Source organism: Galeopterus variegatus, unplaced genomic scaffold, assembly GCF_000696425.1.
Source record: "Galeopterus variegatus unplaced genomic scaffold, G_variegatus-3.0.2 Scaffold1560, whole genome shotgun sequence".
In the NCBI taxonomy this organism is placed as follows: domain Eukaryota; kingdom Metazoa; phylum Chordata; class Mammalia; order Dermoptera; family Cynocephalidae; genus Galeopterus; species Galeopterus variegatus.
In genome coordinates, this window is record NW_007727671.1 from 9,038 (window position 1) to 25,120 (window position 16,083).

Consider the following 16,083-nt stretch of genomic DNA (forward strand, 5'->3'; position numbering starts at 1 on the left):
CAGTTTGCTTCCTCCCTGCCCCTCCCTAGGTCCTTCCCTCTTTAAGGGAGGGAAAGAATAGGGGCATACTAAATATCAATTTTTTTTAAACACGAAGAAAGTATAAATATTCACAGATTTAAAAAATATTCTCAATTGCTACACAACTGAATATTTCTTAGGGTGGATTGAGAATAAAATGGATTAGAAAATAAAGAAAATGATCTATATATATATAGCAATTTTCAAAATTCTAAACAACAGAATACAGGGCTTTATCCCATAAACCTAGAGGTAATGGTTTTTAAAACAACTTTGTACAAGATAGGATATATTCTGGGAACTTTAATGTTTTTATAAAGTAAATAAAACTTGGAGCACTTTTGCAACAGCTAAGACAATAATCTGTTATTTAGGGCACATCCTTGTAAATATTTGTCTTTCCGTAGAGATATTCTGGAGGAGGATTGTTTTTACCGTTGACGTGAGGAGGAAACTGCCAGGCCGTGTTAGCTGAGGGACTGATGTTCCTGCAATTGCCATGGCAACTGTCTGGCTTATCATGCTTCCACTCTCACTGTCATAATCATCAGTAGCTATACAAATTGGTCTTCCTCGTTGATTGTGAGTTTCTGAAGAAAAAACAAAACAAAAGAAACCCCCAAAACAACAACAGATATTGAGCATGTAATTGCTTTTCCTATTCTACATTACCCTTTAAAAGAAAAACTTGTTAACATGTAATACTTAGCATTAGATTTACTTATTTTAAATAATATTTTAAATATTTATATCAGGCTTTATCAGGCCAATTGCTAGTTTAAATTCCTTTATTTGTCCTAAAGAAAATATTGCTGCAACCTAAATTCTACATTTACATAAACTCTAAATTTAAGTAAATTCTAATTTAAGAAAATTCAAAATATGGAAGGCAAGAGCAATAAAACTTTGTGGGTTCTAGCTTTAAAGAAGCAACGTAAGTTCAACTTATTAACCCAGGGTTAGCAATAAACATGATTCTTGATATTCTGGTAAATATTATTTCAATTATATATATATATATATATATGAATAAAGTTTAAACTGAGGATAGTAGACATCTATCAATTTTCTTGTGCTTTTCTTCAGATGTACAGTTCACATTCACACAAACAAACCTATTTCCTAAAATGTAGGTATAAAATTGCTATAAAATCATTATTTTGAAATTTATCACAAGAACTACTTACAGGAATCTTGTACTAAATTCTCCCACCTAGTCAAAAGTTTTTCAGCAAAATGGTTAAAAATTTATGGCTTAGTTTTACCAGCATATGTTTCCTTATATTTGTTTTCTTAAAATAATATCTTTATTCTTGAGATATTTTCTAACACTTTGAAATATCGACTTTGCATTTAAAATGTGTCTTAATTATACTAAGTACCTGTAAAATCATACAGCTGAGGTACAGCTTCCATGATAATACCAATCAGGGGTAGATACAACATGGCCACCCGAGCCTTTATCTGAGGGTCAGAGTACCGTGGGTCTGAGTCATGACTGGATAGTAAATTGTGTACCATATTGATGACTTTCTTATGCAATCCAAACAGTCTATTTAAAAAGAAGAAGATGAAGTAGCAGTAAGGTCACAGAGATCAGTTAATATCTTTAAAGCAAACAGTTAAAGTCATGGTACTGAATCAATTTTGTTCAATTTCTTAACTTTGCGATATGTTTGCACATATTCCTATAAAAGACTCCTTATTTTATAATAAATAAAAGTTATAAAAATGTAAAAAATGTATAAAAGAGAACTGAGGAAAAAGGAAGGGCTGCACAAATTCACTTAGGGCTAAATCTGAATATTTTTACATTTACTCATTATTAGTGCTTTTGAGTATTAAAGAACTTAAGACTACTTATAGTTACACTTTAAATTTTTAAAAAAACGTAAATTTTAAGTAGCTGTAAATTTTATCAAGTCAGATTTTTTTCACATTTAACAAAAATAAATTATTTCCTTTTTCTGAAAGTCCACAGCCTGGTACATTTCTATTTAAACTGGACTTCCCTGCTCATATACCTCATTTAGGCCCTTACAAACTTTCTAGATTCCCATTCCCCCTCAGTTTCAACTGGGCTAATACACTAGCAAGGGTTACTCTCACCTTCACACATTTTTTGTCTCTCTTCTTAGATTGAAGGCACTTTAACCATGCAAACCATTCTAATTATAAATTCATCCACTCCAACTTCAACTGGCCCTTAATGCTGTACCCAGCAGCAGTTTCAGATCTCATTCTTTCTCCCTAAACCTCTGTTAATCTAAATAGACTATCTTACCTCCAACTTTTCTTAGGAAAGGAAGGCCATTCTAAATTTGCTCTGACCATATCTTTCAACAAATCTCCATCTTTATAATTACTAAATCATCTTTCCTTTTTTGTCTCAGAAAAAGTTCTGCCTTCTCTCAGAAAGTAATTTCTCCGTATGTTCAATTAACCCCGTCTTTCTTCAATAGCTTCAATGTCTCTCCCTCATTAAGTTTTTCCCTTCTTTCTTCAAATGTGTCTTTCCTATCTCAAAAATACATCTTCACTTTAAAGGCTAGGATTTGAAAACAGGTAATCTTACTCCAGAGCCCTTGATCTTATCCACCATTTTACACAGTTGTATATGAAATCTAGCTGGACAGTCTTCCTTCTCCCTTCCAGATCAGAAAGTATACTTTTAAATACTGTCAAAACCCACGTCTAATGGACATATCTTGGATCTCATGCTTAAGCTCTCTATTTGACACTTTTGTCATCTTACATGCTCTCTTCTCAGTATTTTCTCCAATAGTTCCCACTCTTCCTCATACTCTTTGTCATTATTCCCAAGGCTCAGATTCTGGTGATTTGCCTTCTATGTTCTCCCTTTTGACTTCTTGAATCCCACTAATGATTCCCAAACCTAAATAGGTTTGGATGGAGTAAAAAAAGACAGAAATTCCTCCCAACGATCTCTCTAAGACAAATATATGCTGCATATCATCTATATACCTCTCAAAAATGTAAAATTAAGAATTGAGAAGTGAGTCTCTCACAATCAGTCATTCATCCATTCAATTAACATATAGTTACCAACTGTCCACTTTGTACCAGACACAATTCTAAGGCTTTAGGAGTATAGCACTGAGCAAGAAAGACAAGGTGCTTGCTCTCATGCTTTCATGAGCTCACATTCTAATGGGAGGAGACAGATAAACAAACAAGCAAATTTCAGATAAGTGCTTTGTAGAAAATAAAACAGCATTATATGGTTAAGAATGATTATAGCAAAGACAACATAGCTGTAATTTAGATAGGATGGTCAATGAAAAGATACTGTTTGAGTAGAGACCTAAATAATCACAAGGAAGAAATGGATATGTTACGATTTTAGGGCCTTTCGAGCATTGCTTCAGGCAGAGAAAAATCCAAGTGCAAAGGTCTAAGGGCGAGCATGAGTTTGGCACATTAGAAAAACAGAAAAAAGGCCAGGATGGCTAGATCTTATGTGAGACGAGAGTGTTGGGAGTAGACAAAAGGCAGATATGTAAGGCTCTGAGGACCATTATTACAAGTTTGAATTTTACTGTAAGTGCTATTTAAGAGTACACACAAAAAAATAATAAACAAACAAAAATAAAATAAAATACACACACACACACATTGAAGAGTTTTAAACAAGGTGGTGACATAATCTGATTCTCATTTTTAAAATACTATTAAGCCTGCTGGGTAAAGAAAGGATTTTAGGGAGGCAAGAGTGAAGTATAATTAGGAAAGTAGCAGTGGGGATGGAAGGAAGTGACTGAACTGGAGATATATTCCATAGGTGGTACCTGTGGAATTTGCTAATGGACTGGGTGCAGGAAAGAGTGGGAAAAGGAAGAAACAAAAAGGAGTAAAGGCTAAGGTTATCAACCTACACATTACTATTTAAAGCTCTTAAAATATCTTCCTTGTTTAACTGAATGGACAAAGAAAAGGTGGCAGTGAACACAACTCCCATTACTTTCTGGACTTTATAGAAAATCTTTACAAGTGTCAAAGACCAACACATTCTAACCTGATGGGGAAAAAGAGCAGTAAGGAATTCCTATAAGTCCTATATTGTTCCCCAGAAATATAAACCTATTTTAATAGAATTGACCCTTGATATGGAAAAGCCATTACTTTCTGGACTTTATAGAAAATCTTTACAAGTGTCAAAGACCAACACATTCTAACCTGATGAGGAAAAAGAGCAGTAAGGAATTCCTATAAGCCCTATATTGTTCCCCAGAAATATAAACCTATTTTAATAGAATTGACCCTTGATATGGAAAAGAAACCTCATCACAGAAATTGTTAACCATTAGAATTCTCTACTCTTTTTATCAGATACTGCTGAACACCTATACAACATATATTTCCCCTGTCTTCCTTCCTAATTGAACCCAAATTTTGTTGAAGTATACACTCCTCCCCTAAGACTCTGGGTGGGGAAGGTAATTCCATCCTCAGTCTCAAGAGTGGATCATAATTAAACTAGTCCTGCTACTTAAAGCAGCCAGTATAGCAAATTGTTTTGTTGCAGTCTAAGAAGAGACAAATATCAATGAACTCATTGCTTCCTTAATTGAGAAGATTTACAAAAAAAAAAAGAGATATGAACTAAACACTGTGTTTAGTGATAGTTCATTTACATTTAGGCACAAGCTCTTCATTTGTGCTCTACCACAATCAGCCCATGGACTGACAGCAGTCTAAGGATCGCATTTAGTACAACTGATCTAATCCAGCCAGCAACCTGGCATAGCTCTCTGGTGACTGTAGTAGTACAGAATAGGCAGGTGAGCCATATCAGTCCAAAGGAAAGATTTACATTACATTTTCCCCTTTCTCCTGCTGGATATGTACAAGAAAGCATTTAATCTTAACTGACAGTGGCAACGATCTTGTAGTCATGAGAGGCACCATCCTTAGGGTAAGGCTTCCAGCAGAGGTATGACTTGTAAAAAACCAGAACCATGATGATATCATTGAGCTGATAATTAGACTGTGTGAAAAAACCTTTCTTTCTTCCAATATGAAATACAATTCCTTCCTTTAATAAAGCCAGTTTAAAGAAGAATTTTCTGTTTCTTTTAACCAAAACATCCTGATATACCAAATAAAAATTTTGGAAATATAGCTTCAAATGGCTGTGTGAAAAACCCATTAAATACATCTTCAGAACCCTACAGTTCTGTAGAACACAGTGTGAAAAACTACTTCTTTAAAATACATTCCAAACTTAGGAAGTTACAATTATGAGAAAATGCATGCCTTTCATTTGCAGAAGATTTGTCCTTTCACAATTTAATAAGCATTGACAGTGTCCCTAATACATTGCCAGGAACTTTACAAACCTCCTCTTTCACTCAACAAATACATCAGAGGACCTTGTACAACCTATTAAAAGTATCTCTTTTCATTCTCTGGAGCTCTTACATGAGGTTAAATAAACTGCATTATAAACTTACAATGATACTACTCTGAAAAAAAATTTTTTAAAAAGAAATTATTATCCAAATGAGTTATGGTCACACAGATTTTAGAAAAATAACTATTAAGAGCAATGTAGTCCATAGGGATGCTAGTCCACAACACATGAAGCTATTTCTAAAAACTCAGGTCATCAGACAATATACCCTTCTTTTCTTACCATATCAATTTCCAAAAATCCTCTATAAGTGTACCCAACTTCAGAAATTTTTTTAAAATTATGGATATTTGTTTATGGGGCAATTTTTGAAATAAAATGGTACATAATATGATGGCAAATGATAAATTTTCCTCACTAGTCTACTTTCCTCAACTGAAAATCGCCTACTGTATATTAACAAATCTAAGAGTTCATATACTAATATGCATAATTTATTTTATGTACTGTTAAGAAGAAAAAGAATGCTACTAAACAAACCGTGATATATCCAATTTCAAGGCAAATCTCAAATTTAGAGATGACAAAACATGAAAAAAAAAGTCTTTCTTAAAATTGATGAAATACAGAAATAACATGGGTATGAAACTTAGTGAATAAAGAAATAGAAAAAGAATAAGGAAGAGTATCCTCTTGATTATTCGGAAGTATAAGATACTTCTGTCCCATTTTCCAAAATCAAATTAATATTCTGCAAGGCAAAAACTAGCGTACTCACCCATCAGCATCAGGGTCTAAAATGACAGCCAGTTCTGTTAACACAAGTCCTGCCAAATAATGCTGTTGGCGGAAAGGCACAGACAACTCAAACATATTTGCAATTTTCTGATCTTGTACATTTGTGGAAAATCCAGAACTCTGTTGGGGAGTGAGGCAGAACAAAGCTATAACAGCTGTGCAATAAAACATCTTACAGACAGAGCATTACAACAAATGAAATGTGAGCATTGCCTGAAACTGAGATATGCTATACCAAGGGCAGTTTATTTTATATTACTATTATTAACATTGGAGAAAGAAACTGCTCTTACTTTTGGTATAGAAAACTATGATAAAATTATTTTACTAATTTATTTTATTATTAAAATAAATTAATAATTAATTGGAAATTTAATTATTTTTAATTTCCTTTTTCTCATATTGAAACTTTTCCATCTGTTTTCTCCTTTATTCTGTTAGCCACTTAATGTTTCAACATCATACTCAGAAGGTAAAAAAATCAACTAAATCCAAACGATATAGTATGCACTCATTCCAGAGTGTAAGAGAAATGGTCAAGGTCAAGGCTATTGGTTTCCAGAGAAATTCCAAAAACCAGAAATATTGTTTTTCAGAGAACCTACTATCTCTAGAAAACTACTATCTCTAGAAATTCCAAAGACCAGTAATATTGTTTTTCAGAGAACCTACTATCTCTAGAAAATTACTATCATTTTGTGGTCTAGTCATTGAGTTTTTAAAAGTTTTAATAATGAAAAATAGCATCCCCCAAGATATATTTCATATTAAGGACCACCCATGTGGTGATTCTTAGAACAACAATAGATTCCCGATTTCCTGATGGAGAAATCATCTTCCTAATAAGTATATAAAATTCTTTCGGGTCCCCCCAAAAAGAGTCGTGTTTCTGTTATCTATTAGAATCTGATAACTATGTAGTTAGAAGAGAAAGCAGGCAATAAGATAATGGAAGAAATTCTATGAGAATTTCCTGGCTAAATTAGATGTTCAGTAAGGAGTCAGATGTAAACAGATGTTTTAGGAACGTATGTGCCTATGATTAAGTTGTCCCTGACTGTGTAGCAACATCTTTGACAGAGAATAGGGAAAGAAAGCAAAGCCTAGTCTTATCCATTATAGGAAGGGTGTGGTAGGCAGGTAGAAAAGTAGATCGAAATAGAATGATCTGGAAGATTTTTTGCAAAGATAAAATGAAAAGGTTGTGAGTGCTCTCTGATGTTTTCCAGTCTTTCTAAGTGAAGTTTAAATTTTTCTTTTATCAAGTTTATGAGACTGATTTAGCTTAGCGAATTTCATTCAGGAATTAAATATCGAAAACATAATTAAGAAGAGCTTACGATCAACTTTGACTTTAGACATCAACTTTAGACATTAAGAGCTTACGGAAATAGTTTGTTTGCCTCAGAAATATTATTGCAGAGTGTTTCACTTGGAAGGAAGAAAATCCTGGCTTATCTGATGTTAAAACCATAAAATCCCTCAATCTCAATGTATATGAGGGGGCATACATATTTATTATAATCCTTTTTCATCTTTAGACGAACTACTAGCTGTTGAAGTTGAGTGCCACCTTGAAGGCCTATAAATGTTCACTTAGTTTCCTTTGGGTTTTCTGGATACAAGAGAGTCAGGCAGGGCTCTGTCAAGCCTGCACTGTAGTTTGACTTCTTTCTCTGCTCAATTATGCTTCATCCCCTTTCCTTGTGGATGTATTGATCCCTAATAAATATCTTCCCAGTCTCAGTGTCTGCTTCAAGAGAACACGATTTGTGAAAACATCTAAATAAGTGAGTTTATTTAGGTGAATTCACTCACGTGTACATAAATATGTGAAAGGAGTACAACATAATGGTTAAGAACCTGGGTTCTATAACAAAGTCTTGGTTCAAAGCCTGACTCTCTTTACTCAGTGTCCTTTCTGTGTTTCCGTTTTCTCATCTGTAAGATGGGGATAATTATTTCCTAGAGTTGTTCAGAGGGTTAAATGAGTTAACACTTATCAAGTACTTAGAACTGAGCCTATCATACAGCTACTACTCAATAAGAGTTAGTTATAATTTTGTCAGTGTTTAAAATTCTGTTTCATCAATGTGGGCTTTAAAAATATGTATGCTCATATACTTTGCATACCTGAGATGTTGCAGAAGAAACTGAAGGTGATGGAGATGCAGGTGGAGTAAGTAAGCTGCAAGGTAAGTTTAATGTAACATAGTGCTCATGACTGCAAATAATTCGCAGAAAATCCAACCTCAAGGATACCAGGACACTCGGATTTGGTAATGAATAAAGCTTTGAAGATACCTTGTAAGGATTGCATAAATAAGAGAACATCAGCGAAATATATTATTTCTCTAACACTAACACCAGAATGACAGATTAAAGAGTAGTACTCGGTGGGCAGTCTTGGGTTTTGTGGTTTAAATAACAATAACAGATTTTTCCAGAGTTACTGCTAAAATTAAAATTTTGGAACTACAAGATTTACTGTATAAATCCATTTGACCAACTTAAAAGCCACATTCTTAACATTTCTAATATAGTATTAATATTTCCACTTCTTAAAAGTGTACTTTGTGAGGAAAAAATATAAAACCAAAATAATGTTATAACAGTTCTTAAAAGAAATTACCCATTCTTTAATAGCACCTTATGTTTACCTGTATTTATAATAGTCTATTTGTGCATTTTTCTACCTATATCATAAGCTACTTGAGGAGATATACTATAAACTGACTTAATAGCTTTAGTATCCCTAGGTTTTAGCCCAATGTTTGGCAAATGTAGGGGGTCAACTCTTAAAGAATAAAGACCAGACAAGTTTTGGTAGCAATAGACAAAATTTGGGGGGAAAGTAAAACTAATATATAGTGTTGCAAATATTTGCAAGTGGTTCAGTGCACATGCACATTTTTAACTTCTCTGACTATTAAAAGGAACAAACAATAAAGGCGTCCAACAGAACATATCTTCAAAATTCCTAATATTAGACTGCCAAATAGAATTCTTGACCAGTAGTTCCCCAAAACTAATCTGTAGACTAGCTTGGAAGTGATTAACAGGCACTGTGTCCCACACTCCCCCACGACCAGGATTCAAACTCCTCAATAACTATGGAATGGGACCCAGAGATCTGTATATTTTTAAAGCTCCTCTACAAGATAATTCTGGCATAAGTGGCTCATAAGGACAAATAACTAATGTTTTCCAGCAGGCAGGCCTCACTAACCGGTTGATAAAAATTTTAAAACAAGGACTGGCTGGTTAGTAGTTAGTTAGAGCATGGTGCTGATAACATGAAGGTTCGGGCTTTGATTCCTGTGCTGGCCAGCCACCAAAAAAATAAAAGTAAAAAAATTTTTAAACAAAATAAGCTGTTAGTGGAAAAGTTCCAAGATGCTTTTAGTTTAGTAAAGGCAAGATAATGAATGACATTTGGGACTTGGGTAAACATCTGTCCATGTATGATTCCAAACTCTACAGAGTCCAGGGTTGCATTAGGAGGAATACCCAATGATTTTAAATATCACTCAAGACACACACTATATACATATACTGAAATCTAACTCTGTACCCCATAAATATGTACAATCAATACATGTCAGTTAAAAAATATTTTTAAAAAAATCACTCAAGATACAAAATGAATTAGCTATTCATTAAGTATAAATGTTACACTTGCATGGCATCTTGAGGCTGCTTTACATTACTACTGACTTGATGGTGTACTCTGGAATGGGAATTATAGTCATGAATGAGTCAGTACAACTCAAAGGAAAGTTGGCTATACTAATATCAGCTTGCCAAAGTCCTTGCACCTTAATAAAACAAATGTAATTTAATGTTGCCTTACTAATAAAAATGCTACTTTATGCTACTTTTTTGTTTTAATATCAGTATATGAGTGTGTTCTCAAAGGTCTCTAGGCTCCAGCCCATAAAGAGTTATTACAGTACTTAAATTGTTCAATTATTAATTATTATTAATTATGTATTACCTGTTTATAGCAGGACTTTATAAGGCTAAAGACAAATCCTCTGTCCATAACAGACAACAGATCATTGAGAAAGAATGCAAGACTTGTATTGAGTCTCTCAACCATTTCTGTGTCCTGGGAAACATAATATAAAGCAAAAACAAATAAAAGTGTGATAGTTTAATCTTAACTTGAAAAAGAGGTAAGTGGGGAAAAAAGTTATCATTACCTTCTGAAATCGTGAAACTATATCACTAGCAATGGTGCTGACAAGAGCAGCAATGTCATCCATGAAACGTTCTGGAAAACGACTTTTCCTTGGAGCATCAAGTTTATCGTTGAAATATAAATGGTGCACCATGCTCTTTACCTGAAAAAAGATATAAGCCATTAGTTTAATATATTAACAATTACAAGAACTCTAAACACCCAGGCAATTTTTTCAATTTACCATGTGACTTAATAGATAACTGAAATACTTTTAGCTTATTAAATATTTTGAAAAAGCTCCCTACAATATTTTGTATATGCCAAAGAAATATTAAACACAATGTAACCTAATCACTACATCACCCTCATAAAATTATCCTGGCTATCTACAGGAAAAAAAATTCTGTGTATGTCAACAGAAGCAAAATTTCACCCTTTAAAAAAACTTTTAACTAAATTTTTCCAAGACTTAATAATTTTGCAATTCCATATCCTCCAAAATGTAAACTTTGAAAGGTTAGAAACCTTCTCTTCACTGTAGTGTCGTCAACATCTAGCATATAGTGACATACAGTGGGTATACAATAAATATCTGATAACTAAATATTAATAATAAAATATTAGTTAAAAATTAACAGAATGACTTAAGTTTACAAAATACTTTTTATATATAGATTCTTTATTACAACACTGGTAATGATAATAAAGAATTTTAAACTTTAAATTCAGAGAAATTGAACTTAAGGTTCTACAGTTAGTATATATAGTACATCTAAGTCTTAAACTGTGGTCTTTTGACTATTTTATATTTAAGGAATCTGAACACACATGTTAGACTATCAAAAAAAGTCAAAGTTATGATTTTTATCTTACAATAAAACCACGTGAATTATAAACTTGGTTATAAATTTTTCCTTGAAAAAAATGAGCTGTCTGTCACTTATATATGGTGAAAAATTATAAATTTTTCCTAGGGAAAAAATGAGTTGTCTGTCACTTATATATGGTCCCTGATTTATTTTTTCTGTAGATTAGTAAATTTCTAGGAGAAATGTTTTCTTATTCCCAATAAAGATAACATTTATTGCCCTGAATGACCCTTTGACACACTCTGGAAGCTCCTTCTGTTTTTTTTCTTTCTTTTTTTTTTTTTTGTTTTGTTTTATTTCCCTCTGTTTCTTATTTTTTTACATACTTCTTTTTTGGAAGAAAAACTTTCAGTAATTTCAGCTTTCTAAAAGCTAAAGAGGAAGGTGAAAAGGAAGGTCCCTAGTGCCAGAATACCTGGATTTCACTCCCAGTTCTGCTACCTACAAGCTGTGTATACTTAAAAAAGTTACTTAGTCCCTCTGTGCCTTGGTAATACCTAGCCCATAGGAGAGTGCTACCATATTGTACCCACTTGATAAATGTTTGTTGTTTTTGTTTATATATATATATACATACACATATATATTTATAAACACATATATGTATTTATTAAAATATTAATTCATTCATTTTTAATATAATTTATTGAATTAAGAAAAAGTGTTTTTTTATTGGCTGTAACTGGCATTTCCCTAAAAGCTTTCTAGCCATAATAGCAATGAGTTTCTATAAGGCTCTTTTTATCTTTGTTGGGTATAAAATCTACAGTGCTGCCATTATACATTTGCATGTTTGGACTCAGAAAGAATGTATCACAAGTTTTCTTCAAAAAGATAGTTAGCTTCTGCAACCATCACTGAAAAAAGAATTAAAATGAGCCTGAAACTTTATAATTCCACCTAAACTGTGCTGAGTATCCAGTGTTTATTTAGAGATGTAACCCATGTAATTTTGTCTTGGAGGCACATGTAAAACCATAAGATAGGCAAAAGAAAAAGATTTCTAAGATAAAAAATGAGCTAACAGAAAATTCTTCATTAAGGAAAAAAGTATTAAAGAATCTGTTTAGTTTGCTCACCATTAACTCAAAAAAGAACCAGGCTTGTTGCAAAGCTGATTCCCGAACGCTGCCACTGCAAACAACCCACTGCAAAGCCAGCTCCTCATGAAAAAGCTATCCAGAAGTAAATCCAAAATTATTATCAAAGTCAAATCTGCTGATAACATAAGCCGAATCATAATGCAAATACAAATGAAGATAAAATGAGATTAAGCAAAATAAGACATGTGAACCATTCAATGATGCAGTGAAGACACCCATTAACGAAACGGCTCTTTACACATGTAAGAGAGTGGCATGTTGAACAGCTGAAAAAATTACATGTTATCTTGGAGTAAAATGTAATTTTAAAAGGACAGGTAGGAAATGGCCTCCTAAATTGTACCTGCAAACAAAAACTAGACCAAAAACTCACAGTTACACATAAAATCTTGTTTGTATCTTAGATATGGATCTTAACATATGCAAATACACTCATGAACTTTGCTGGTACAATTTAGAAAATACCTTTAAAAATTTAAACTTTGCTGTAAGCCATTAATTTTCAAGTTTTCAGGTATTTAAAGTCTTTTTTAAAAAATAGAAAATTCCTGCCTTATAATGGATATACATACAAAGCATTTGCAAAGTAGTGTATATTAATATGAAAAAGGACTAACAAAACTGTGCATAAAGGAAGCAAATCAATATGTCTTACTAAGAGTGATAATTTTTCTAACTCATCTTCCTTTCCCTGGAGATTTAAAACACAAAACAGAAGCAGTTACAGAAACAGAATTAAGAGTCAATACATATTTTGGTACTATAATTTGATAATCAAATTTGAATTCACTAATCTCTAAAAACAGTCAATCCCAAAGATACAAAAATTATCATAATGTAAAAGAACATACACTAGAGAGGTATGCCCAAAAAGGCTTCAGACAAGCAATGCTTGCTCAGTTGTACTTTTAAACACAATGCAAATATTGTAATATCTCATACCAGTTATGTAAAGAAATCTTACATCTATTTAATTGCTGGAATTATTTTCCCCCTCTACGAATTGTCTTCATATGAATCTACCTTTTTAGTTGGTAAGCGTCCCGTTAATGTTTGTAAGAAACTTGAAGTCTCTGTGTGCGAAGACATACGATTACAACTTCGATCCATAGCCTATGGAGTGAAGATGAATGAATGACGAGATAACATTAATGTTTCCACTAGATGACTTTGCAGCTCAAGGATATGTACAATTTAAATATAGAGTTTTACTGTGGTTTCAACAACCATCTATTTTATTGCTCATCTCATTTTCACCATTTTATGCTGCTTTAATGACAATGAACTACAAGTATCAAAATGGCTTCCATATATTTTTAGTCTTCAAAAGATATTTTAATAATTATATAAAATTTAGAGTGCTGCAAAGAATGAAACTTGTATCTGTGTGATCTATACACATGCACATATCTAATAAAAATATATAAAAAGTATAAACATACTTCTCAACTGGTCTTAAACCAAAAAAGAAACCAAGAATTTCATATTCTATAAAGAAAATAAAAAGTTTAGGATGATTTTTCACTATTATCCAAAACCACTGTTAAGATTTGTCATATAATACATCAAATATAATATTAAGCACAGCATTAAAAATTTTCTTAAAAAACAAGAGAATTTTTCTCCAAAGCCAACATGCAGATGAGAAGTATATTTTAAGGTATCATGCAGTATTAGCTATCAAGCAACGAGTCCTAAGTAAGCAAAACCTAATTAAACTAAGTTATAACAAATTTCATACTTTGCAACATGGTACAAATTAAAATAGATTTTGGCTTCTGGTATTTAATCTTATAGCATGGGGATCATATACTGTTCACATTTAATTTCAACTTATTACCAGTCTTTCTATTCAGTGATCATGAAAAAAAAATGACAAGATAGTAAATGCTAAATGAAAACGATGTAATAGCTACACTTAAAAACAAAGGCAAATGGAAACCTGTTGGGTTTTTTTCCACATAAAATTTTTTAAAATTCCTAGTAAGTATGTGCTACCCCTAAAGTAGAAACTGTTAAAAAAGCCATCAATTGCATAAGCAGCAGCCACTGATATACTGATAGGGTGTACAAGGAAGGAAGAAGGAGATAGGAAAGGAGAGCATTACTGGTGCAATTGGTGGTATTCATGCATAGAAGTTGAAAAATGTGCTAAGTAAACATAAATACACACTTTTTTAATGATTAAAAAAAGCAAGCCACTGAAATCATAGTATACACTAAAAAGTAATGTTCTAAAAGGAAACATCAGCAGCCAATAAAGAAACCTCTGATGTAAACACCACCTGTGTTGATTCTGCACTTGGACTGGGGTTGGATCCCCATGGGGCAGCTTTTGGACCACCAGTGTTAACCCAGGAATTGGAGCGATCTAAACCCTAAGCATATAATAGAAAGCAGTTGGAAAGGAAAGAAATATTACATGTTGCATGCTATAAATTATTCTTAAAGAAACCCAGACCTTCCAATGCAAACATGTTTTTAATTAGTACTGTGAAAGCAATCAAAATTTTTAGGCACCTAAAAAGAATTAGTTCACCCAAATTATCTTGTTATACAATATAATTTTTAAAAAATCATCAAGAATATTAAGTATGGCACTTAAAGGTAATTTCTCCATAAAAGGATCACCTTGAAGTATCAACAACTAAAATTCCCACAGCACTCACCACTCCCCCAAACTCTCTTTAAAAGTAGTACAAGTTAGCAACAGATAATTTCCTCTGAATCTAATTGAGATTTAAAGAAAAAGAATAGAAGAAAAACATTTCATTCTTTACTAAAAGACTAATTTCATTCCATCTCTCATCACCTGAGAACTACCATGCAGTAATACTCCATAACTGTATTTGACCTTGCTTCCTCATTCACTTTCTTTTAGGGACAGATAAGAGAAATTAAGTAAAAAATTAAAAAATATATATATATCTAATACTTGATGCTTCTTAATAACAATAGTGGATTTGGATTTGTGTTCAGTTTGATTGTACTAGTAATTAAACATAATGGGCTGCTATTTTCTATAAATATCATAAGGAAAAACAATATGTTGGAGCTGTCCATATGAATTATATCTTCATCATCACCTTTCGTTAAAGTTTCTTTAATATGTATATGACCGGAAGTAAATTATGTCTGTCTTTCTCTGAAAGGGATTACTGATTCCAGGTGAAAGGAACTGAGGCTTTACTTCTATTTCCTAAATGTGATGGATCATCAGAATCACTTGAGAGGGCCGGCCCGATGGCGCACTCTGTAGAGTGCGGTGCTTGGGAGTGCTGGCGGCGCTCCCGCCGAGGGTTCGGATCCCATATAGAGACCGGTCCGCTCACTGGTTGAGCGCAGTGCGGGCGCGACACTGAGGGTTGCGATCCCGTTGCCGGTCGCGGTACGGGCGCGACACTGAGGGTTGCGATCCCATTACCGGTCACGAAAAAAGACAAAAAGGAAAAAAAAAAAAAGAATTACTTGAGAAACTTTGTAAAATTTAGATTCTGAGCACTACCCCCCAGAAATCCTAATTGAGCAAGGTGCGCCGGGCACCATCGGAATCTGCTAACGAGAACCGGAGCACGTTGTGAGGGCTTTTTAGATGATTATTAGGGTAAGAATAACAAAGACAACCCAAGACAAGCTGTTTAAGAATATTAGGGCATGAGTACGAACCCAAACCACAAAGCACCAAAGGAGGGACAGATAAAAGAAAACAGAGTTGTAACAATGGTAATCAAC

At 33.1% G+C, this 16,083-nt stretch overlaps 1 protein-coding gene across 1 annotated transcript in view; it reads right to left on the minus strand.

Moving 5' to 3' along the window:
• Nucleotides 1-456: 456 nt before the first annotated feature.
• Nucleotides 457-16,083, minus strand: part of DOCK7 (dedicator of cytokinesis 7) — a gene marked incomplete at its 3' end in the record, with an annotated part of 112,841 nt that continues 97,214 nt past the window's right edge. The window contains exons 22-29 of the mRNA XM_008577674.1: nt 13,375-13,464; nt 12,328-12,423; nt 10,399-10,539; nt 10,191-10,304; nt 8,327-8,497; nt 6,174-6,313; nt 1,404-1,573; nt 457-611 (exon numbers count right to left, since the gene is read on the minus strand). Coding sequence (XP_008575896.1) covers nt 457-611; nt 1,404-1,573; nt 6,174-6,313; nt 8,327-8,497; nt 10,191-10,304; nt 10,399-10,539; nt 12,328-12,423; nt 13,375-13,464 — 1,077 coding nt within the window. The remainder of the gene's footprint in view (nt 612-1,403; nt 1,574-6,173; nt 6,314-8,326; nt 8,498-10,190; nt 10,305-10,398; nt 10,540-12,327; nt 12,424-13,374; nt 13,465-16,083) is intronic.